Raw genomic sequence first — 23,380 nt, forward strand, 5'->3', positions numbered from 1 at the left:
TCAGATTCTGCTCGTCCATTCGGCGATTCTGGCCTTGGAGAGCTTCGGTGGTTTGCTTCAGGGCAGCAATGAGTGTTGCTAGTTCAGCATTGGTAACTGAAGCAGCGGACAAGTCGGTCTCTGCTGATTTGCCCTGCTCGGACTGGGGGCGCTTCCCTGCCTGCTTCTCAGTCAAGACGACCAAGTCGCCATCCTCAGAGGTCCAGGAAGTTTCCTGCCCGTCTCTAGGGTCTGACTCGGGGAGGGCCTGGAGGTCAGTGATGAGAGCAGGAGACAGACGGGGAGAAGATGGAGGAGCAGCGTCCTCAACGTCATTGTTGAAATGAGATGAACTGGCCATGATGAAAAAGTGATTGATTGGTTTTGTTCTTTGGTTTTCTTGCTTGAAACAAAGAAGGGGAGAACTCAGTTCCCCACAGTCGGCGCCACTGATCTTAACTATTGATCAGAACAGGTAGAAGGCCAGCTGGAAGTCCGTTGAGCAGGTGGTAGGCAGCAATCCGAGCAGATGGTCCACGGAGGGGGGGGTTGTACCTGCAGGTGCTCCGATGCCAAAGTCAGACAAGGAATAGGGAGCAAAAGAGATACTAGAGAGAAGTTAGAGAGAGAGAGTAATTGTGATAATGAATAGTGTTCTACCTTGCTCTCCCAAGAGGGAGAGTATTTATAGCCCCCAGCTCTGGGCCAAAGGTCCTCTTAGTGGGCTGGACTAGCCAAGGCCCATTAAGAGGGACTGCCAAGATATTACCCTTAGATAGTGGGTAGAGTAGTAATTTTACCCTATCTTGGTGGAGAGGTTGTGCCATGCTGACATGGAGGTGGTTGGGCAAGCCATGTGAACTTTGTGAGGGTCTAGGTGGACTAGCATTAGTCTAGTCCAGAACAAGATCCAAACAAAGGTTTCTCCCTCAATTCCCTTCATTCTCCATATTCAGTTATTATTCCTAAACGGAACAAAAAAACAAAACTAAACTATCATCAATCAATGATTAATTGCGTTTTTCTTGACTCAATTTTACGTATCGTCACTTTTTGTCTTTATCTCAAACCCTAATTCAATTGTTCTTAATGCTCTCTTATAACGTTTATATTGTTTAATAATAATTATAATGATGCGTGCTTGATTTGTCTCTTAGTTTATATCATCACTATAGGAATGTTGTTTTTTGTTGTGATCATCGATATTTTGAGATGCATTGGGAATCGATTTATGAAATCATGTCATTAATGTGTTGTTAATAGTGTGTTGATTTTGCAGCAATTCAACTGGAGTGAGGTAGCAAAGAAGTGTGAAAGGAGTGTTTAAGATATAATAGTGCCTCAATTGTGTCATCAAGGAGGTGATAATCTTAACTTGTTATAACTATTTTTTCAATTTTCACTCGGGTTTCCTGTGGCGAAGGGACTTAGATTTTAACTTGATTTATTGATAAGTGATGATAGAAATATAAGGTAGAAGATAATTTTATATGATTTCTTACTTCATGTTTCTATTTTTTAATGCCACTGCAGGTTTCTATTAATTAATGCTTCATATAATTTATTTATTATTTTCTATTTTCTATGTATGTTTTGGTAGGATGGTTCTTGCATCTACTTTGTAGTGTATAAGGGAGCCCAGGTATGCGTCCGCATATGTGACGGTAAAGGCTCGAATGTGCGAACGAGAGTTTTAAGCAAAACATGATGAATTTGTCCATGTCACATGTGCAATGAGTGTCGATCGCTTATCGTAATTGACCAACGTTTAAACCAAAATATCAGTATTTGAGGGTTTTACTAAACCCTTAAAACAGCGATTTTGAATAGTATAGTTTTTACCTCCGATGTTCCCTCCCTCAAACAGTCAAATACACTCAATTTCTCGTAAATCCTAGATCAATGCTTTTAACCACAAGTGTTAGGGGGTGTTTTTAACCGAAGAAATTTCTATTTGGTTGATTTCCACCAAATGGATAAATCTTTATTCACTTGAATCTATATTCACTTCAATCCTCATATCGATACCTTTGGTTCCCATGAAGGTGAGAATAAATTCACGTATAACTACCAATTAATTTCCCTATTATAAAGGTTCCCCAAAAAATATTTAAATGTAAACAAAACATATTATCTTAAAAATACCTAGGAAATTTTTACTATCCTTATATTTTGGGAAAAATCATTCTCCAGAATAAAAATAAACTTGAAGCAATCCCTTAGGATTTGAGTAAAAAATAAAAAGTATTAGGATTTATTTTTACAGAGTAATTTTATCTTTTTTTGAATGACTTTGCCGATTTTTGCTAGGACTAACTTGGATCTTCCTTCTAGTAAAAAGACGAGAAGAAATAGGAGTCTAGGTAAACTTGGGTGGCTTTTAAGGCGAGGGCTCAATTAAGTCCCTCACCGGTGAGACATGAAAAAAATACCATCAGATTAAATAAATGGTTTAGATTTATTTTAAATAAAAATGAGAATATCTGCATATCTTCACACACAATTTCTTCCCTATTTCTTCCTCTCTATTCTAATTTCTAACCTACCCTTTTCTCTTCCCCGTATGATTCCTCTCCAAAATTTACGTGAAGATGCAGAGATTTACTTGTACTGCTAACCCCAAACAAAACAGAAAAGAAACATAAGCTTTATTCAATTTCACCATGACGCGTTTGTTTTTGCCGCTAATTAGCGTCACAAGTTTGTGTTGTGCAGAAACATGTTTTTCTTACTTTGATTGCTTAATCCAATTTATCAATTCACTCACCCACTCCAAAATATAATCAAATAATTAACCTCCTTTTCTAACTTCTTTAGTTTTGAAGAGAAAAAACAAAAAAAAAAACTCAAATTCTTCATCAATTTGCCGTATACATGTATGTCCCTCTGCTTTCGCTTTTACTAAAATCCAACCGCCGCAAAATATTATACTAATCACCGTCGTCACGATTTTTTTTATTTTCAGAGTCATCTTTGCACAGATTTTTGGTTGAAGGACAAAAATGGAGAAAAAACAGAAAATATTGTGTGCGAAAACATGTAGATGTTCTCATTTTTATTTGCAACAAATCTAGACCAATAATTTAATCTAATAATATTTTTTTCATGTCTCACTGGTGAGGGACTTAATTGATCCCTCACATTAGAATTCACTGTAAACTTGTGCCGAGGGCAAATCATAAATAAATATATATATATTTTAATTTTTTGTCGGAATAAATATTTTTTATTCACAACTTAAGAATTTAGTCTGATTTTCTTCTCTATCATCTCTATCATATCGTATGCCTCGATAAATAAATAGCATACCCAATACCGACGAAATCAGATACACCATAACCTATTATTACCTTCACAGATCAAACCATAGCATAGCATAGCATAGCACCATCATCGAGATCCAAAGGTTTCTCCCTCAATTCCATTCATTCTCCATCTCTATCTCGTTTGTTTGTTTCTGCGTAGTTAATACCCAATTGTAAATGGAAGCAAAAAAAAAAAAAAAACTATATAGTAACGCCATCATTAATAATGCAATAACTTCACTCTTTTAAATAATTGTGTTTTCTTTCGTCAAATTTGAGCCAATTGTATGTTTTCTTTTTCTTTTTATCCCAATTGTATGTATCAGTTTTTGTTTTTATCTGAAACCCTAAATCAATTGTTCCTAATGCTTTCTTATAATGTTTATTGTTTAATAATAATTTAATAAAGATAAGGATATATATATATATATATATATATATATATATATATATATATATATATATATATATATATATATATATATATATATGCATGCTTGATTTGTCTCTTAGTTGATATGACGCGAGTTGTTAATTTGTTTGTTTTATATGGCACAATACAATGAATGTTTTTATCAAATTGGAACTGTTTAGTTGGTTTTTGTTGTGATCAGTATTTTGTGTTTGTTTGCTGCTCTTAATTTCATTATGCCACCAAAGAGGTCAATGCAAACTTATATTTCACAGATGGTTTATTCGTTAGTTACAATTTATGAAAGGTAGCTTATTCATGTGTTGTTAATAAAGTGTGTTGATTTTGCAGCAATTCAACTGGAACAAGCAATAAGTGTGAAAGGAGTGAGTATATAAGATATAGTGCCTCAATTGTGCCATGAAGGTAGTAATCTTAACTAGTCATAACTGTTTTTCAATTTTCAGTCGGGTTTCCTGTGGATAAGGGTAGATATTGACTTGATTTATTGATAAGTGATGATAGAAATATAAGGTAGAAGATAATATTACATAATTTCTTACTGCATGTTTCTATTAATGTTTCGGTATGTTTCTATTAATTAATGCATCATATAATTTATTTGATATTTTCTATGTATGCTCTGGTTGGATGGTTCTTTGCATCTACTTCCTCTTTATAATCATGAGCTGCATAGTGGAGTGAAATAATTTGGAATATGTCATAGTATGTTGGAAACTGAACGGAGTAAAATTTGCATAGCTACTACTCTCATGGGATCATTGTTATCCAACGGTGGTGATGGTATTGGTAGCTCCATAGTGGTATGGCGTAGGTACTTTTAAAAGATGCCATTTGACGACCTTTGCGTGACCATTTTCATAAGGTGACCATTGTTGCCGTGTCGAGTATGGCATAAATTGTAGCTAAATAACCTAATTTTAAAAAAAGCATACAGGTATTATTTTCTCGTTTATAATCCCCAAGCACCTGTAAACCCCATAATGACCCCAAAAAACCCTAATAAAGATCCACAGATCTATGCTCTCACCCACACATATCTGCTGCGTGCTTTCATTTGCTTGTTATGAACGTATTTCAGAATTACACAGATTCTTCATGTTAGCGAAAATAATTAATAATCGTGATTTCTAACGCTGCAACCCAGTCAAGTCCCCAATCCATTTCTCAGGAAGTTATTCATATGAGCCTATTGTTCCTTCCCCCAAATGTGGGGGGAATCAATCTCTAGGTGGATTTCTGTAAAATTATCATAGAGGGATTCTGCAACATGCAAGAATGGCAACATTTTTATGCCGTGTTTAAACATTTTATTTGCTAATTTGGGTTTGTAGAAGGCTGAGGATTTTTATTAAACTGAGATGTTTTATTGCCTCTCTTGTACTTTGTGCATGGTTTCTTTAAGGTAGTCTAGTTAGAAAATATGTGGAGAGTTTGGAAAATTCTTTGGCATTTGCGTAAGACGAATACTTTTTTACTCAATGCTTTTGTCCCTTTCTCCTAATCAAATGTTTTGTCCGATAAAAAGTGAAAGACACAGAAAGATGCTGACAATTGGATGTAGTTAAATCAATTGTTAATGATATGTCATATACATGTGAATATATCAATAAACCATACTCCCTGCTCCTTCTCCATATTAAGTTCTCTTACATGCTTGAATGCTTCTCTTGGTGCAGGAGTACTGGTGATATTCTCTCTTGCGGCAATATTTTTGATAAAGTTGATCCAAATTCTGGAATGGAGATGAGTTGCCCATTAAATGTTAATAGCAACATTCCCGTGTGCTCTACTAGCACAGTTAATACTTCACACTCACACCAGAGTTTCTGTGGCTTTGTGCAACAGCCTTCTTTTGTGAGTGGATGGATGTATGTGAATGAACAGGGACAAATGTGCGGTCCCTATATTAAGGAGCAGTTATATGAGGGCCTAACTACAGGTTTCTTGCCATTTGAGCTTCCTGTGTATCCTGTGATCAATGGTACAATAATGAGCCCTGTACCATTGAATTATTTCAAACAGTATCCTGACCATGTTTCCACTGGATTTGTGTATCTAAGTATGGATTTATCAGACACAAGGATGTCTACAAATTACCCCTCTTCTTCTCAGGATATGCCTGCTAACCCTGATTCAAAGTCTGTTTCACAGTCACATGTCAATGACTGCAATAAGGAATCCAATCACATGAATTTAAACTCTGAGGCATTCAGCAAGATAATTTCTTGTCAGATGGTAGTGCAATATCTGTTCTGTGTTGTTAAATACGAGTCAGTTTGACATACCTGTTGCTTATTTTGATGGTGTTTTCTTGTTTTAGTTGGGAGGAGAATGCTGTTGGCTTTATGAAGATAAAAAGGGTATGAAACATGGCCCACATTCCATTTCTGAATTGATTTCCTGGCACCACCATGGATATCTTGAAGATTCAACAGTGGTAAGATGCCATAATTCATTCAGTGAAATAATATATAATCTGCAGATGTGGTGCAGGAGAGGAAATGATGAGCTGATAAGTTTTCTTAAAGAAGTTCATGATTATTATCAGTTTCATGTACCCAAAAATATATATATTGCACCTCAATTTTTTTCTGCAAGTTCATTTATGAAGCTAGGATTAATTTTTCTTTTAATGCAAGGGTTTTGGAGGTGTCTACAAGTGTTGGTGGAGTTTTCATTGATATGCCCGAATAAAATCTCCTGTTCTTGTCCTTTCTTCTTATAGTGGTGTGGTGTGACCTCTATTTTTAAACCGAGAATTTATTTAGCCACTGTGGTGCTTATCTATGGAAAGAAAAAAATATAAAAACCAATTTGTTGGAACATGACTTTATTGCCCATAGCCCATGTTTGCTACTGGGTTCTATAAAGAAAGAACTTTTATTCTACTAATTATTCTTTTGATTTATTTTTATTAATTTTCAGGTCTCTCATTTTGACAATAAATATGGAACCTTTGTGTTGCTGTCTGCTGTAAATGCATTGAAAGGAGATACATCTGGAACCATCTGTGGACCAGATTCCAAAAGCAACGGAGTTGGTGATGTGATGAACTTAATTTATGAAATATCTGAAGACATTTCTTCTCAATTGCACATGGGTGTAATGAAAGCTTCCCGTAGAGTTATGCTAGATGGGATTATTGGCGACATCATTGCAGAATTTGTTACTGAAAAGAAAAGCAAGAAGCACAAGCTTGAGTCTGCTGATCGAACTTATGAAACTTGCATGTTGGACAATAAAATGGTAATGTTTAATTGCTTTGCAGTTTTTGGAAACTTGAAATTTTGTTCAGTGTGCCAAGTCATCAAATAGTTTCTTTAACAGCCCATGTTTTATGTGTAGATGAATAAAGGTACTTCCATTCCAAGTGAGCCTGAACCTTCCCATATTTTGGACGGCCAGGCTTGTCATGAAATTTCCAAACTGTCTTCAACGAGTCTTAAGTCAGTTGGAAGCATTGAAAATTTCTGGTGGTCATATGCTGCTGTTCGTAAAGTACTTTTTGATCACTGCATGCAAAAAGCGTGGAATGACGTGTTTTTTGACACGGTATCAGAGTACTTTTTGTCCTGGAGGAAGAGAAAACTTTGGTCTCATCCTAAGCTTCAGTCATCTGTTAATGAATCTAAAGATTATGTTGAAAAGATTAAATCAAAAGCTGTGAGTACTGAGTGGCTTGCTTACTTGAGGTTTTTGCTTTAATTATACATATAATAATCAAACAGTTGTTGTACAGTTGGTTCTCAGGCCAGGTTCCTCTGTATGCAATGTTGATGCTAATATCCAGTCTGGAGTGATGGCGACAGAAATAGATGGTCATCCTGAGTTATTTGTATCTCCTAATAACCTCAAAAGTGAAAATATAGCAGAAGGTCAAAGAATTTCATGCAGTTATCCTAACTCTAAAGATTTGACATGCATTCTTGAAAGTGTGCAGAACGAGCTTCACTTCTCTGCAAAGGTGTCTTTAGCTGATTATGTTCGAAGTGTTGTTGAAAAGGAAGTAAGCCAATTAATTCCTTCCCTAGAAAAAGACAAATTTAGTGAGGTAACTTGCATACAAGTGTTCATATTCTTTTATCTACTTACACACTATTTGCTGAAGAACCCTTTAACAGTTGCAGGTTGATGTTAGTGACTGCCGTATCTCAGAGATGCTTACCGGTAAAACATTTGTTAAAGAAATTCTAAATGATAAGTCCATCGATCCTGTGAAAAATGGAGACTCAATTTGTGTGCCTTCATCTGGAAACCACATGTCTAATGTATTCTCAAAAGCATTTCAAGAATTGTGTGGACATTCAAATGATGTGGCTGATGAAGAGGAGATTGGTGACCTACCACCTGGATTCGAGAAGAACTCTCAAACAATATTCCCACACTGCAATTCAAAATTTCGACCTTCAAGATTAGTTGAATGTAATCCTAAGATTACAGAATATGTTGCAGCTGCATTGTGCAGACAGAAGCTGCATGATGAAGTTCTAGAAGAGTGGAAGTTTTCAATTCTCGATTCTACCATAAAGAAAAAATTTCAGTCTCGTGGTCATGAGGTGAGAACTTTGTTTGATATTTATGAGAATTTAAATCTGCATTTGGTTTCTCTGAATGTCTGTTTTTGTTATTTGGTTTTATTTCATCTCATTCTTGTATCTTGATTTATTTATCTTAATTTAATATTTCTTAAGAAGCGGAAGTCATTCAATTCAAGCAAGGAGCATTTGAATGATGCTACTTCTGTACTGGGAAAAGTGAAGGAAGGAACAAAAAGTTCCAGAGTTCCGCTGGCGACCGGAAAGCATACATATCACCGTAAGAAGCTGTCACGGAAAGAGTTATGCTCCTTTCAGCCAGTTGTAGAAGATAATTCAGGGCCAGGGAAGCAGCCTCTGGCTAAGTTAAGGAAACATGTTTCTGGAGATGTGAAGGAGAGTGCAGAAGTTAAAATAACCGCTATTAAAAGTGGAAAGGCTAAGATGATTAAAGGGAAGAAGGATACATCCTCTAAGAGCAGGTCTTCTGTCAATGTAGATAATAGCTCACCCAGTGATCAATTATCCTTGAAGAAAACTAGCCCGAAAGTTTTGAAGTTTGCGTGTACAGTTCAAAGTATATAATTTTCCTTGTTAAGTTGTCATTGGTTTTATGATCATAACTTTTCTAGGAGTAACAGCTGTAATTTTCTGTTATTCAGACGGTGTTACGGATGTTGTGATGTCTAATGGAAAGAAGCTATCAGTGTCAACAGATAATAGTGTTGGTATGAAGGTGGTTAAAAGAAATAACTCGGATGGCACCAATCCCAGGAAGACCAATGGTCATATCTCCTTAGAGAAACTAAGTGGTAGGTTTATTTCATATTCGTACTGGACTTGTCGTTTCTCAGCTTCTTGTTGAAACTTACCTGATTGATGTAAAATGTCTTTATTAGTTTTCACTTTCAGGATAGATTTATTTTGTCATTGGTTTTATGATTATAATTTTTCTAGGAGTAACAGCTTGATTTTCTGTTATTCAGACGGTGTTACGGATGTTGTGAAGTCTAATGGAAAGAAGCTATCAGTGTCAACAGATAATAGTGTTGGTATGAAGGTGGTTAAAAGAAATAACTCTGATGGCACCATTCCCAGGAAGACCAATGGTCATATCTCCCTAGAGAAACTAAGTGGTAGGTTTATTTCATATTCGTACTGGACTTGTTGTTTCTCAGCTTCTTGTTGAAACTTTCCTGATTGATGTAAAATGTCTTTGGTAGTTTTCACTTTCAGGATAGATTTATTTTGTTTTTGGTTTGTTATTCCCATTTGCAGCGACAAATAAAGTATCAAAATCAAAAAGAAAGCATCAAGCAGATGGTGTTACATCCTCACATCCTTCTAAGGTTTTGAAAATTTCAAATAGGGGTGCAAGTCTGGGAGCTAGCAAACAAGTAACTGAGGCACGGAGAAATTCTGCTCCCAAGTCATTGGATTTATGTCCTAGATCTAATGGATGTGCTAGGACTTCTATTAATGGGTGGGAATGGCGTAAGTGGTCTCAAAATGCTAGTCCTGCATCCAGAGCACGTGTGAGGGGTCTTCCACGTTCACAAAACAAGCGCATAGATTCTGAAAATAATTCATCCCAGTTGTCAAATGGTAAGGGTCTTTCTGCAAGAACGAATAGGGTGAAATTGCGTAACCTTCTTGCTGCAGCTGAGGGTGCAGATCTTCTGAAAGTGCCTCAACTGAAGGTGATTGACAACGAGTGTATTTTTTTGTCGCACTTATCTAGAGCATTGGGATAAATCAGGTTTCAACTATTATATTTTGCATTTTTCAGGCACGGAAAAAGCGATTACGTTTTCAAAGGAGCAAGATACACGACTGGGGTCTTGTTGCCTTGGAGCCAATAGAAGCAGAGGACTTTGTGATTGAATATATTGGAGAATTAATTCGCTCTCGGGTATAAACAAATAAATATTGTTCTGGGTGCAAGATTTTCTTTTGAGAACTTTTTACTTAATGGTTGCTTTCCTGAAGAATAAATACTATAAATCTTTAACTTGTTCAGAATATAATAATTAAGGTGCACAAACACTAAGGAACTAAGAATATAAGGAAATCAACATGCATATGAAAGGAAATAAGAAAATAAATTATTTCTGTACCTATTTTTGTAGTTCTACACATCAACAGTTAATCATTAAGCTTACTATGTCTTCCAATTTGCAGTTCAAATCTTGGTTTGACAAGTGGCATAGTCAATATTGTCTTAATGCAATTGCTCCTTTATTATTAATTATTTTTTAATATTTTATTTGATAAATTGACTGATGTGATTTTATCCCTCATAGATATCTGATATACGAGAGCTTCAATATGAGAAGATGGGAATCGGAAGCAGTTACCTCTTCAGACTCGATGATGGTTATGTGGTTAGTATGTATCTCTAGTATTTTTTTTAAAAAATTATGTTAGAAGTATCATTAATATTGTTATCCCAAGTCTGGAATCAGTTTGTCAGATGAATCTGATATCTTACTATCCTTATTTAACCTATGTTGTTATTCAGTGGTATTGCTACCTATGCGTTGCTGCAATTGAAACAATGAAATTAAAAGACCAAAATATTGTAATTGTTAAACCTAATGGATTGTGTTCAGTCTTGAAATTTTGTTTTGAAGTTGATTAGAATTCACAGACCCTGATCAGTTTTGTAACTAAAACCTCAGATGTTACTTACCAAGAAGAAGTTCACTTTTTGTGCAACTATTGTTTGAGTTCAAGAATTTGGTAAAGCAACTATAATTGTAAATGAGCTTGTGGCATGGTTATCTTAATTGTTATAGGTTATCATGAAAACATTATAATCACCTGACTTTAATAACTGGAGTGTTATGGCTTATCCAAACAATTTTAATTTTAGTTAAGAAGCTATTATTTCTAGCTTTATGGTTAAAAGAGCTTCTACATCTAAAAAAAGTTGGGCCAAACGGTACCTTATTCGACAATCCTTCCAGACACATGAACACATTTTCACGTGGTTGATTTTTCCACTATATAAGCTTGAATAATACCTAATCTGGAAAAGGTTATCTAAATGGAATGTTAAGTTAAATGTAGTTTTTCATGTCCTTTAGGCTATGTTTGGATTGATGGAATGAAATGGAATGGAATAGTAAGAGATGGAATAGATTAAAGTTCCACTGTTTGGATTATAAAAATAATAATGGAATGGATTCCATCCCACTTTACCCTCAATTTTGTTCCACCCAGTTTGGGAGGCAAGGGATGGAATGTAAATTTTTTGTCTCCATCATAAACTCTTCCAACAATGGAATTGGCATATTTATTCCATTCCGCTCTACTCCATTCCATTATATTCCATCAATCCAAACGGAGCCTTAATTAGTATTATGTTTGTAAATCCTGCGATAACATTTGAAGTGATAGATTTGCTTTTCCTGTCTGTGTGTAGGTTGATGCTACAAAGAGAGGTGGGATTGCAAGATTTATTAACCATTCTTGTGAGGTACTTGTGCTGTAATCTTATATGTTGAAATGTGTGTGTGTGCGCGTGCGCATGCGCATGCGCATTTGTGTTTTGTGTTTGGGTGTATGCTTGCGTTACATCAACTCTTGATTTCACGTTCTTCCTAATTTGAACTGAACTTTTGGCAGCCCAACTGTTACACAAAGGTTATAGCTGTTGAGGGTCAAAAGAAGATTTTTATATATGCAAAACGGCATATAAAAGCTGGTGAAGAGATTACATACAATTATAAGTTTCCCTTGGAGGACAAAAAGATTCCCTGCAACTGTGGTTCCAAAAAGTAAGATTATGACTGAATTTCTTCACATAGTATGTCCTACAAATTTTCTTGGTACTGTTCCTAGATATTTGAGTTGCATTGACTCTATATGATGCACGGACACAATACAAATATCATATAAGTATTTGTATAGGTGAAAGTCAGATTTTTCTTCTTCTTGTAATTGTAACATGGAAAATGCTGAATAATGCGAAATAAAATTCAACGAATTGTCACGAATAACAAAGCCTATTATAATTGAGGTTGTGGCATATGCATGTAACACTGCACACTTCTTTTCTAGTGGCCAATCATATAAGTCCACGTTCTACCTCTGTCAAACATCCTACATTGAGTCAATCATGTGGTTATCATTGAATGTCAACATTTAGAGCTGAACACACGTCTTCAGCCTGTTTTCACCTTCACTGGTATGAATCAATAACAGTAGTAATGGTGGAGGAAACCACTTAAGGTGTGTGAGTGTTAATACGATGAGCCCAAATAGCATGCTGGAAATTAAATAAGTAATAACTAGTAGATAAGAGAAGCTTAAATTGTTGTAATTCTTTATTATTAATCAAGATTATTATTGGACCTCATGAAAAGGTAGTCTGCAGCACCGTTTGAATTTGCAGCACTATTTTGCTTTTTGTTTAAGCGTTAAAAATTAATTTTCTTAAGTGTTAAGGTTACGGAGATTATTGGAGCATTTAAACAAATAAAAAACTAAAGTTGCTCTGGTCACACGCGTTCCTGAATTTTCGTCGAGATAGATTCGCACTATATAGCAGCTCTGTTGTAACATTTGTGTACTTATAATGCAGGTGTCGCGGATCAATGAATTAGGCAGTTATTAAGATCAGTACTGGTATTCACTTACCACTGAAGAGTGGACAATTTTTTTGCCTTAGGTATGCACTTGTCTTAAAAGTTTATGTTTAAATCTTGGCATGCAGTGAACAACTGTTGTTCATTTTATTATGTGCTTCCTTAGTCTGTGCAGTGTTCATGTATGTTTATTTAATCATCATTGTAAGAAATCTTTATCTTTCTTTGATTCAAATGTTGACATTCCCCTCTTTTTGGTAACTAATTAGTTGATACTATAGACAATTATAATTTATTCTCTCCCTTTGTTTATAGCCAATCCTCCGTTTCCTTTACAGGTCCTCATTTTCCTGACTTCTTTGTCTAGGGTGTTGCTCAGTGCATGCATTCAACTCTTTAAACATGTCTATTCTTATCAAACATATGTTAAAGAATGTTTTGGAAATGGGCTTAGTTTCCTCAATTGTGAATGTTAAGTGGGTGCAATGGATCAGAGAGAATTATTCTACTGAAAGAGTTATTCTTCTTCGATCGGAACATAATCTTATTGTTCTTGTCCATCTTGCAGATTATACTCCCAAAATACACGTTGCATACTGAAAATTTGAAGACTTTTACTCTATTTTACACTGGACTGTTGACATCAAATTGGATCAGCTGCAGCAGTGATTGCTTACCTATACCTTTTGTACGTTTTAAACTTTGCTTAACATAATTTGGTGTTTATGGAGGTTATATATATATATATATATATATATATATATATATATATATATATATATATATATATATATATATATCTTTAATTCTGAGCATGTTAAATTAATTTTGTTTACTTGATATATGGACCTCACGTGGATAGGAAAATACAGGGGAATAGTTTCATAGATTAGTCACCTCTGTTAAAGAACGGATTTTTATTGTTCATTTGGCATTTGCTTGATAGATGCGGTCTGCACATTATATTTACATTTGCATTAGTTATTCTTCACTAAGTGGAAATCTTGTGGTTATTGACATTTTTTTTATTATAAAAATGTAGTTCTACTCTTTTATGTGCTCTTTATCTAAAGTTGTCAGATATCTTGAAAGCTAGTCTAAATTCCAAATACCAATGAATGGATGTTTCTCTTGCATAATTTAGCATCCCTTGTTTTTTATGATACTGTGTGTTTGTAGTTTTTGGACTCAATTTTTCAATTGCTGATCACATAAAATAGCGGTTTTTTCAAATTCCGCTTCGCAACAGTGCTATAGCCACTATTTCACAATATTTTGTACTAAATAGCGTATCACAGAACACTAGCAATTTGTTCAAATTCCTCTATGCAATAGAGCTGCGTTGCTATAGCTGCTAGTTTACAGCACCGTTTTCTTTGTAATTGTAAACTATTATGGAAATGATTTCATTGAAATGTCATATATATGTTTAAAGGGCAATTTTTTATGCTTCTATAAAAGTTTAGATGTTTGGTTTCTTTGATTGTTAGTTTGCTGTTAGGTAAACCATTTATTTTTATTAAACTGAGTATCTGGTGTGGAAAACAAAAATAAGAAATGTAGGATTATAAAATATTTTTGTGATAGCTCTTGAGCTTTTTATGCCAATGACATCTTGATGATAAAATAATAGTGGAAATTAAACCAAGACATGCCATCTAGTGCTGGAGTTATGGGCATTGATTTAAATGTTACGGTGTTTCAGGTAGTTATGGATCACCATCGTTGAAGATAGGCCGAACTGGATGCTATTGTTGACCAGCGTTGCCTACTTGTTTGGTGATGGAATAACGAACTTGTGCATTCTTGTAGACGGTTGTGGCAGTTGAGTTTCTCCTCTTAGAAGCTGTAAATAATTGTTTTTCCATGTCTATATAATTTAGTGAAGGAATTCTGTCAGAAAAAAATAATTTAGTGAATGTGAAGGAATGATTTGGTACGAAAGGTGCCTAATTCTTTTTACAGTAAAATCTTTGGAACATTAGTGCATGCTACTAAAAATTACGACATTGCAAATCTCAAATCCCCCTTCTCCCTCCCGAGTTCCTTCTCTTTTTGTCCCACCCTTCTTGTTTCTATAACAAAGATTTGATTGAATTGTATTAGTAGCTGCAGCTGAATAGACGGTAACTACTCGATCGATGTATCTACAGGCCAACAATATAATAATATTGGAATTCCTGTTGACAAGTGGATTGTTAAATTATTAGACTTCCATATCAACCTTTTTGAACAGTCAATTGTTAAATATTAATGTGACTAAACTTGTCTAGGCTGCATGATGGATTTAAGGCATTTTTTTGATTCAATTGAAATCACTTTCCTATAGCATAAACAGGCAATTTATTTTGGGTCTGGAAAACTATGCCTTAAAAATTGGTACTCATGCCATGTTGAATCTTCCATTTATCAACGTTGGGAAGTTGATTAGATTTCAGGCAAAATGGTTTATTTTTTGTCACTATAATAATTACTCTAAGAAATAAGAAATTGTGGTTAGTGACTACTTAAAACTTAAAATCTTATTTGTGCTCAGTTGTAAAATCTAGAGATAACATGTTGGTGTGCCAGGGATTGAGCATATTTAATTTGTGTTCGATGTTTTCAGTTCGTTTATTTTGCTTCCCACCTTCAATTCCTGTGGTTGCAGGAGTAGCTCAAATAGGAAAAACTGTTAGGTTGCTGAATTGGATTATGCTACTGGTATGTTTCTCTTTCTGCACCTTGTTATAGTCATTCATGGCAAGTTCTTTTTATATGTTCTCCAGTGATTCCACTCAATCAACTCCTCAGCAAATAAAGTGAGCACTAAGCAGCAGGCTAAAGGTATTGAAAAATGAATTCCTGGCCAATACCACTTCAATTTCGGATACACAAAATGTTAAAAAATGGGTTAGGAGCAGAGCATGACCTTAGGCTTTAGGTTTGTTTTGTTGATTGGTGGTTTCTTATTATGCTTTATTTTTTTGTCTCTGAAATTCACATGCTCACAAAATTACTACGACAAACTCATTTCAAATTGTTCTATACTAGTTAATCAAATCAGTTTTTTTATAATTCAAATTATTTTTCTCTATTAAATTTTCCATGAAAATAGTGTGGAGTAAATAACTCTATTTTACATGTGTTAGCGTTTACAAAAAATGATACTTTTGTTTTTGATAATATGGTAATTTTACAAACAATACTGCAGCATCTTGCATTGTGATTTTTCAAAGGGGATAAATTGAGATACTAACAACGTTTCTTAGGGGGTTTGCATGAAAAAACAAGTTCGTGAATGGAAAACTTGGCATTAAGCACGTATAAAGTTAGGAATACGTCACTTTGTTTTGTGCAATTATTTTAACATAATCCACCAAGTGCAACATTAGTTCTTTTAACATAATCCACCAAGTGCAATTTGAGTGTTTTTTGTTTTAGTAGCGCTAGCAAATGGTATACATTTGAAATGACAAAAAACTATTAGACATACATATTAAGCACCTTTATGATAAAACTAAACATAACATCAAAACGTATATATCAATAACATTTCAGAAAGAAATGTGAGGAATATATGTCAATATGTCATGCGGAAGGTTTAGAAGTTGGCACATGAAAAATTATTGTTCATTTGATGAACTCCGAGTAGTAAGTGTGTTGAGTTTAATTTAAATGATATTTTAAGGTGGTGTGATAACAATGCATTGGTTGACACTTGTAAAAGGATGAGGTGTAGTTCAGTTGATAGCTACCATAGATATTATTGCATGTTTGAGTTTTCTTCGTTTATCTATTCTCTATTTATTGTTCCCTTACGAGAGAAATAGACACATGTAAAAAATTAGTGGGATTCATTAGTAGGTTTCACTTATTAAAGTGGGTCCCACTTATTAAAGGATATGTAGATGGAGCATACCCAAACTGTTTATTGCAGGGGTCGAGATCCGAACATTGAATTTTTCACTTTATATTTGAAGTGAGTTTAGCCATTAGACTATTTCATAAAAAAATAATATCAAGGTTAAGAAGAGAAAATGTACTAATTTTGTGTCCGAAAGTGCTCTTCCGGACAACTTATGCTATTTGTAAGTATATACTTCTAAAAATATGAAACGGGTGAAAGTAGTTCTTTTAAATAAAGGCAAGTATGCTAAACTTGTTGGCTCACATGGTTTATACATTTCCGTTCATGACATTGCATGACTTGGGTTTTGATTATTGAAACTTTCTATTAGCAGGCAACATGAAATATGGAACGATGAGACCCTTCTATTGAAAATTCTCCAGCCATTGAACATTAGATAAAACAAAAACTCAAAGCATATATATGGACATACGGAACGATAATAGGCATCCTAGACCATGGTTGCATATGTGTGAAAACTCTTTTCTAAAAAATCTGTGTGTAAGTCAGACTCTGAAACAAGAGTAGATTCCGACCAAGTTAAAGAGCAGAGTTTGCAGCGGATATGTTAACCAAAAGATGGATAACTTGGTGGTCTATGACGCAAGAATAATCTTTTTTTAGGGGTCAAGACCGACAAAAGAAGTATAATGGATTGATGTTTTGCAATTACAATGTTCTAAAATGTTCATGTCCATCAATTTAAGTTATTGGTACTTGTTTCTCGCTTCACTAAGACAGAGAAAGCTTATATGCACATTGGTCGGAGAGCTCATGTGATTTTGGCAAATAACTCCGCCTGTGTCTCATGTGATCTAAACACAGCCGGTCCCCAGCCCGGACAAAGGAGGAGGGTTGCAATGCTTGTGATTAAATTTAAGCTTCATTTGACTTGTTAGTTGTTGAAAATGTCACACATTAGATAGGGTTCATATAAATATAAGTAATTTACAAAATATATTAGGTATCCGTAGCTTAATTCTTAAGATTCAACTTGCTACAAATGATATGATTAAAAGAATCTACTATGAATATTAACTTCGTGTTTTGCTTATTTGAAATATCTTTGTTAACAAGGATGGATCGTTGGAGAGCATATAATGGTCCATTTTAGTATTTATTTTATAATGATCATTTATATGTAAGTTATATTACATTGATTGTTAGAAGAAATTCATCAATTAAGAATCATATAATATATTACTCCAGCAAAGAGATGGAGTATTTTATAGGGGAATGAAGAGTATTTTACAGGCACTTAAAAATTTATTTGACCCTTCATTGACACGTTTGTTTTGTGGTTTAGCAAAGAGATGATTTTTGGTACTCCAGCAACTGAATTTTTGCCTTATTAGTTTGGTCCTTGAAAGCATTATTTTGGTTCTTAAGTGAGTGTTTGTGGGTTAGTAATGTCATGTAATACTTAAGAACATTGACAATATTTTGGAATTAGATTCTCTCACGCAGTTTGTGTTAAATCCTCTTCATTTTTCTAATTCAATAGTTGTTGATCGACAAAGGAAAAAATAAATAGTGTAAAAAAAGAGAAAAAATGAATGAATGGCTGAGATGAGGGTTGAACAAACAACATAAAAGAAAAGGCTGGAAATGATCCAAATCCTCATATTTTGGTCCAATGATACAAGAATGGAAAATGCAAGAACTGAGCAAAAAATGGAATTCAGGTTGGCAATATTCCACAACTCTTCACTTCTAAGGTTCTTTAGCTAAAGATCCATAAAATATTCTTCCAAACATCTTCACATTTTTTTTTTGTTTATAATCCTCTGGTTCCTAGGGGAAAGGGGCCCTAGTAATTCAGAGTTCGGTCGCAAGGTAAGTAAAGTCTGGCCAAGAAATTGTTCCACTCAGGAAATGAATCCGGGTTCTCCCGAAATCCGTCATTTTTTATGAAGCTCATTAACCATTTGAGTCCAATGACTTGGTTAACATCTTCACATTTATTGTACATAGATAAAACATATTTTCAACAAAATGGTTAATGTTACCAATCGTAGTGGTGATTGACGCTGAACTTGGTAGGGAGGACCGCGGTTCGATCCCCCGCAACTGTGATCGAGAGAGGGCTGAAACCACTTGATGTCAGAACTGACCCCAAACCAGATTCAACTGGTGGTGAAAAAGAAAAAAAAATGGTTAATGTTGGGAACAATCTCTCTGTGCATTTCATACATCTTCACTTGCTTTATCATTAGGTAAATACAAGTCGAATGCTTTGCCAAGGATCGTGGAAGTAAAGAGGTGTGGAAGCTAAGTTTGATGGACAAAGTTGTGTCTTTAGTGAATAAACTAATAAAGTGAAGATGTTAAAGTACTATTTGTTAGCAATAATTTGTCTTTATGAAAATTTTAACCAACTGTTGTGGTTTGGAAGACACTGTTTTAACTATGTTAGTACATATATGTCTTTAGTGTTTATTATTGTTTTATAATATTGTGGATCAATGAAAAAAAAATTGTTGACAAATGTGGATCAATGAAATTTGACGTTTTGTAAAGTTATTGAATTTTCAATCAAATTGGAATTCATTTGTGTTTATGTAATTTAATGTTATTTTTTTTAGGTGATTAGTCTAGTGGTTAGAAATTTTTAATGTTAATTTTTTTTTTGAATAAATTTTAATGTTAAATTTAAAATAAGTTAATCTCTCACTTTAGACAAATTAATTCCTATAAAATGATATTTTTTTTGTCAAGTAGCTTAGGCTATAAATTTCACCTCAACTCCTACATATATAATGCAATGTTCCTACTAACTGAGCAAAACTCTTTAGACTAAAATGGTGGATTCTATTTTCAAAATTGTGGGACTCACATGAATTTCACCAATAAAAAATAAGTTTTAAAATAGTGTTACTTTTTTTTGGGAAAATGGTCTTCATGATGCAACGTGAGATGTCACACTTATTTAACACATCCGGCTCGTACCTCTATTAAATAAAACTTGACTATGTATTTGCCCATTTTCTGAGGTAGGCGAAATAACAATATTTATTGGAAATTTACACTAACGTGAATGATCCGGAGTTCAAACTCCAACCACAACGTCCAACCTAACAATTTCAATACTTTTACTGGTTGAACTGAAATTTGTATACTACATATTTGCCTATTTTGTGACTTTTACCAGTTCTAACATGGACCACCTTCACACGTGATTCATTGTGGATCACTAATTAAAAAATGTTTTAAATTTTAACACGATATATGTCGTTGTTTGCAAGTATAAATTAGTGGTTATCCTTATTTTTATGATTGAGATGATGACTTAATTGATAGAAATCCGAGAGCATCACTAATATGCACCTTACATTTGGTTGTGAACCAATAAATTTTTGTAAGGATAAAATCACCATTTTCATCTATAATATAAATGTCAATTCCTACTCGATTGTTGATTGTTGAGAAAGCCACATTAATATTGCATTTAACTCTCCCCAAACCCGGTTTACACCACTTAAGCATCGTGGGATCAAACATGTCCAGCTCTAGTAAAAACTTTTTATAATATTCTAAAAATGTTGCAAAGTAATTATTCAAAAATACATTATTATTTAATAGCAAAGACTAAAAATATGTGCATGATAATTTTGTTGTAGGAACAAAATATGTTTTTTTCTTTTTTTTTTTTTGCCAAAAAATATGTTTCTTTTTAAATAGGAGCAAAATATTATATTTATGGGCAGGGGCGGCCTAGGCCCATATGCGATATGGGCCGTGGCACAAGGTCTCTTAAAATCGAGGGCCTCAAAAAAATTTTTACAGGGTAGTAGTATTACAGATGACAATCTTCATGTTCACTATCTTGGGCATAATATCCAAAATGAACTAATACTTTTGCTTGCTTCTGAAATTAAAAATGAAATTATTAGAAAAATAAAACAAGCAAAGTATTTTTCAGTGATACTTGATTGTACCCCTGATGTTAGTCATCAAGAACAAATGTCTTTGATAATACGATACGTGAATGTTTCTTCAAATAGGATTGAGGAATCTTTCTTAGGATTTTTGAATGTGGATGATACAACAGGGCAGGGTCTTTTTGATGTTTTACAAGATGAATTGAAAAAGCTTGATCTAGACCTATTTGATGTGCGAGGACAAGGTTATGACAATGGGTCGAATATGAAAGGAAAACATCAAGGTGTACAAAAGAGGTTTTTAGATATAAATCCAAGAGCCTTTTATACTCCTTGTGGTTGTCATAGTCTCAATTTGGTATTGTGTGATATGACAAACTCTTGTCGCAAAGCTAAAGATTTTTTTGGAGTTGTTCAACGCATTTATACTATTTTTGCCAATTCTACCAAGAGATGGCAAATTTTAAAAGATAATGTAAAAGGGTTGACTCCGAAATCATTGTCATCCACTCGTTGGGAGAGTCATATAGATAGTGTCAAAGCTATAAGACTTCAAATGTCAGATTTTAGAGAAGCTTTACTTGAAGTGTCGGAAAATGATTCAGATTCTAAAATAGAAAGTGAAGCCAAATCCTTAGCAACAAATGAGCTTGGTGATTTTAAGTTTTTAGTGGCGATAGTTATTTGGTATGAAATATTATTTGCAATTAATACGGTTAGCAAACTCTTACAGTCAAGTGATATGCTTATTGATTTTGCTATGGAAAAAATAAAGGGGTTGATTTCATTTTTTGAGGAATATAGAGAAACTGGTTTTAAAAATGCCTTGAATTATGCTACGGAAAATGCTCTTGAATTGAACATTGATCCAGTATTTTCTCAAAAGCGTAAAATTCAAAGAAAAAGACAATTTGATTAGAATTTGAGTACCGCGTCAGTTGAGCTATCTGAAGAGGAATCTTTTAGGGTTAATTATTTTCTTTACCTTGTTGATCAAGCTGTTGTATCTCTTAAAACGAGATTTGAGCAATACCAACAATATGAAAGTGTTTTTGGTTTCTTGTTTAGTTCTTAAAATTTACATTTGTTGGATGATGCAACTTTGAACTCTTGTTGTAGTAATTTAGAGGAAAGGTTGAAACATAATGAGCAGTTTGATGTTGTTGGGAAAGAACTATGTGTGGAGTTAAGGTTACTAAGAAATATGTTGCCTGGAGGAAAGATGGGGCCTATTGATATATTAAATTTTTTGAAAGACATGAATTGTTTTCCTAATACAATTATTGCATATAGAATTTTATTAACTATTCCTGTGACAGTTACCTCTGCAGAAAGAAGCTTTTCAAAATTGAAGTTGTTGAAGTCTTACTTGCGGTCTACCATGTTACAAGAAAGACTTAACGACTTAGCATTGATAGCAATTGAGAATAATCTCTTGGATGACATACAATATGAAGACTTGATTGATGAATTTGCTTCAAAAAATACAGCAAGAATGAGTCAATTTAAGTAGCGAGATTTTTTTTTATAAGCAAAGTAACTATAATGTATTTTGTTGTTATTGTTAGACTATGAATCTTTTTTATGTTAATTACAAGAATGATTATAATTTTATGTTATTTGCAATTTAAATCGATGATGATTTTTTTATAAAAAAAAGTTACGTTTTTTTTTATTAAAGGCCCACTTTCATATTTCGCACGGAGCCCCCAAAAACTCAGAGACGCCACTGTTTATGGGGTGTATTGGATTGAGATTTCAAAGTATTTTAAAAGACTTTTTTGTGGAAAAAAAAATCTTGTGGTATTCAATCAAGACTTATACATAATATAAACAAATCTTGTGGTATTCAATTAAGACAATTAATATTTTTTTTTTCAGGGCAACAAAATCAGTAGGTATTCAATTGAGATTTCATATGACTTTAAAAATGTCTCTAGGTATTCAAAAGTATACCAATTTTGATGGATTCTTTTGTGGAATGAATTTTGAGAGACTTTTTTTTTGTTGAAAATATAAATATTTTTGCCATCCAACAATCCCACTCAAACCTCAAGACTTTTTTTTTTTCTTTTTTTTCTATAGACTTTTTATGCCAACAAGATTGGAGTTCACGTTATTTCTTTTACAACCTCCTAAACTTTTCAATCGTCTCCTTCAATGGCTATCATATACAATTCCAGTTTATCAGTTTATCATATAATTCCATACGCAAAAATAAACAAACAAACTATATATGCTTCGTTTCGATCTATGCCACTCGAAAATTTCTGTAACATAATTTACTAGCAACCAAAAGAATAATTCGATACAAATTTCTCATAAAAAAAGAAAAATCTTGTTGTTTTTGTTTTCATAGTAGATTGATCAGTTTTTTTTTTTTTTTTTAAGAGTATATTGATCAGTTGATTTTATCCTAAGAATTGCAATTTCTTCATCGTTGTTTTTTTTTCTTTTATGATTCATAGTTTTTTTTTTCTTCCTTTTTTTTATTCATTGATTTTTTTAAGGAATGATTTATTTTCATTGATTATTAATTATTGATTGATTCATTATTTAGAAGAAATTTGTATCGAATTTATTGAGTCATTAAAATCTTAAAAGTCTATAAAGTACTTTGAAATCTCAAAAGTATGTGTTATAAAATCTCAGAGATTCTTGAGTTAAAATCTTGATGGTAAAAAGTCTTTCAAAAAAGTCTAACAAAATCAATAAAATCTCACAAAGTCTTTTAAGGGGGTGTATTGAATTGGGATTTCAAAG

The 23,380-nt window shown here is 33.6% G+C and overlaps 1 protein-coding gene and 1 pseudogene across 6 annotated transcripts; both read left to right on the forward strand.

Moving 5' to 3' along the window:
* The first annotated feature begins 885 nt into the window (after nucleotides 1–885).
* LOC123887484 (histone-lysine N-methyltransferase ATXR7) lies at nucleotides 886–17,832 on the forward strand. Of its 6 annotated transcripts, none has more exons than XM_045936803.1 (22): nucleotides 886–899; nucleotides 1,259–1,340; nucleotides 4,048–4,122; nucleotides 5,397–5,955; nucleotides 6,041–6,157; nucleotides 6,646–6,966; nucleotides 7,066–7,383; nucleotides 7,460–7,771; nucleotides 7,842–8,276; nucleotides 8,412–8,832; nucleotides 8,918–9,067; nucleotides 9,242–9,391; nucleotides 9,534–9,955; nucleotides 10,045–10,167; nucleotides 10,559–10,639; nucleotides 11,683–11,736; nucleotides 11,886–12,037; nucleotides 12,844–12,930; nucleotides 13,416–13,535; nucleotides 14,553–14,671; nucleotides 15,498–15,673; nucleotides 17,071–17,832. In XM_045936803.1, exons 4-18 carry the CDS (start codon nucleotides 5,458–5,460, stop codon nucleotides 12,863–12,865), a joined length of 3,576 nt encoding a protein of 1,191 aa, XP_045792759.1. In that variant the 5' UTR covers nucleotides 886–899; nucleotides 1,259–1,340; nucleotides 4,048–4,122; nucleotides 5,397–5,457; the 3' UTR covers nucleotides 12,866–12,930; nucleotides 13,416–13,535; nucleotides 14,553–14,671; nucleotides 15,498–15,673; nucleotides 17,071–17,832. The 6 variants fall into 6 exon arrangements, with proteins under 6 accessions (XP_045792759.1, XP_045792760.1, XP_045792758.1 ...); XM_045936804.1 differs by having other exon boundaries at nucleotides 15,498–15,550; XM_045936802.1 differs by having other exon boundaries at nucleotides 15,498–17,832.
* Nucleotides 17,833–20,435: 2,603 nt separating this feature from the next.
* Nucleotides 20,436–22,130, forward strand: LOC123886001 (annotated as a pseudogene).
* The last annotated feature ends 1,250 nt before the right edge of the window (nucleotides 22,131–23,380 follow it).

This window comes from Trifolium pratense, linkage group LG5 (assembly GCF_020283565.1).
Source record: "Trifolium pratense cultivar HEN17-A07 linkage group LG5, ARS_RC_1.1, whole genome shotgun sequence".
Classification (NCBI taxonomy): Eukaryota; Viridiplantae; Streptophyta; class Magnoliopsida; order Fabales; family Fabaceae; genus Trifolium; species Trifolium pratense.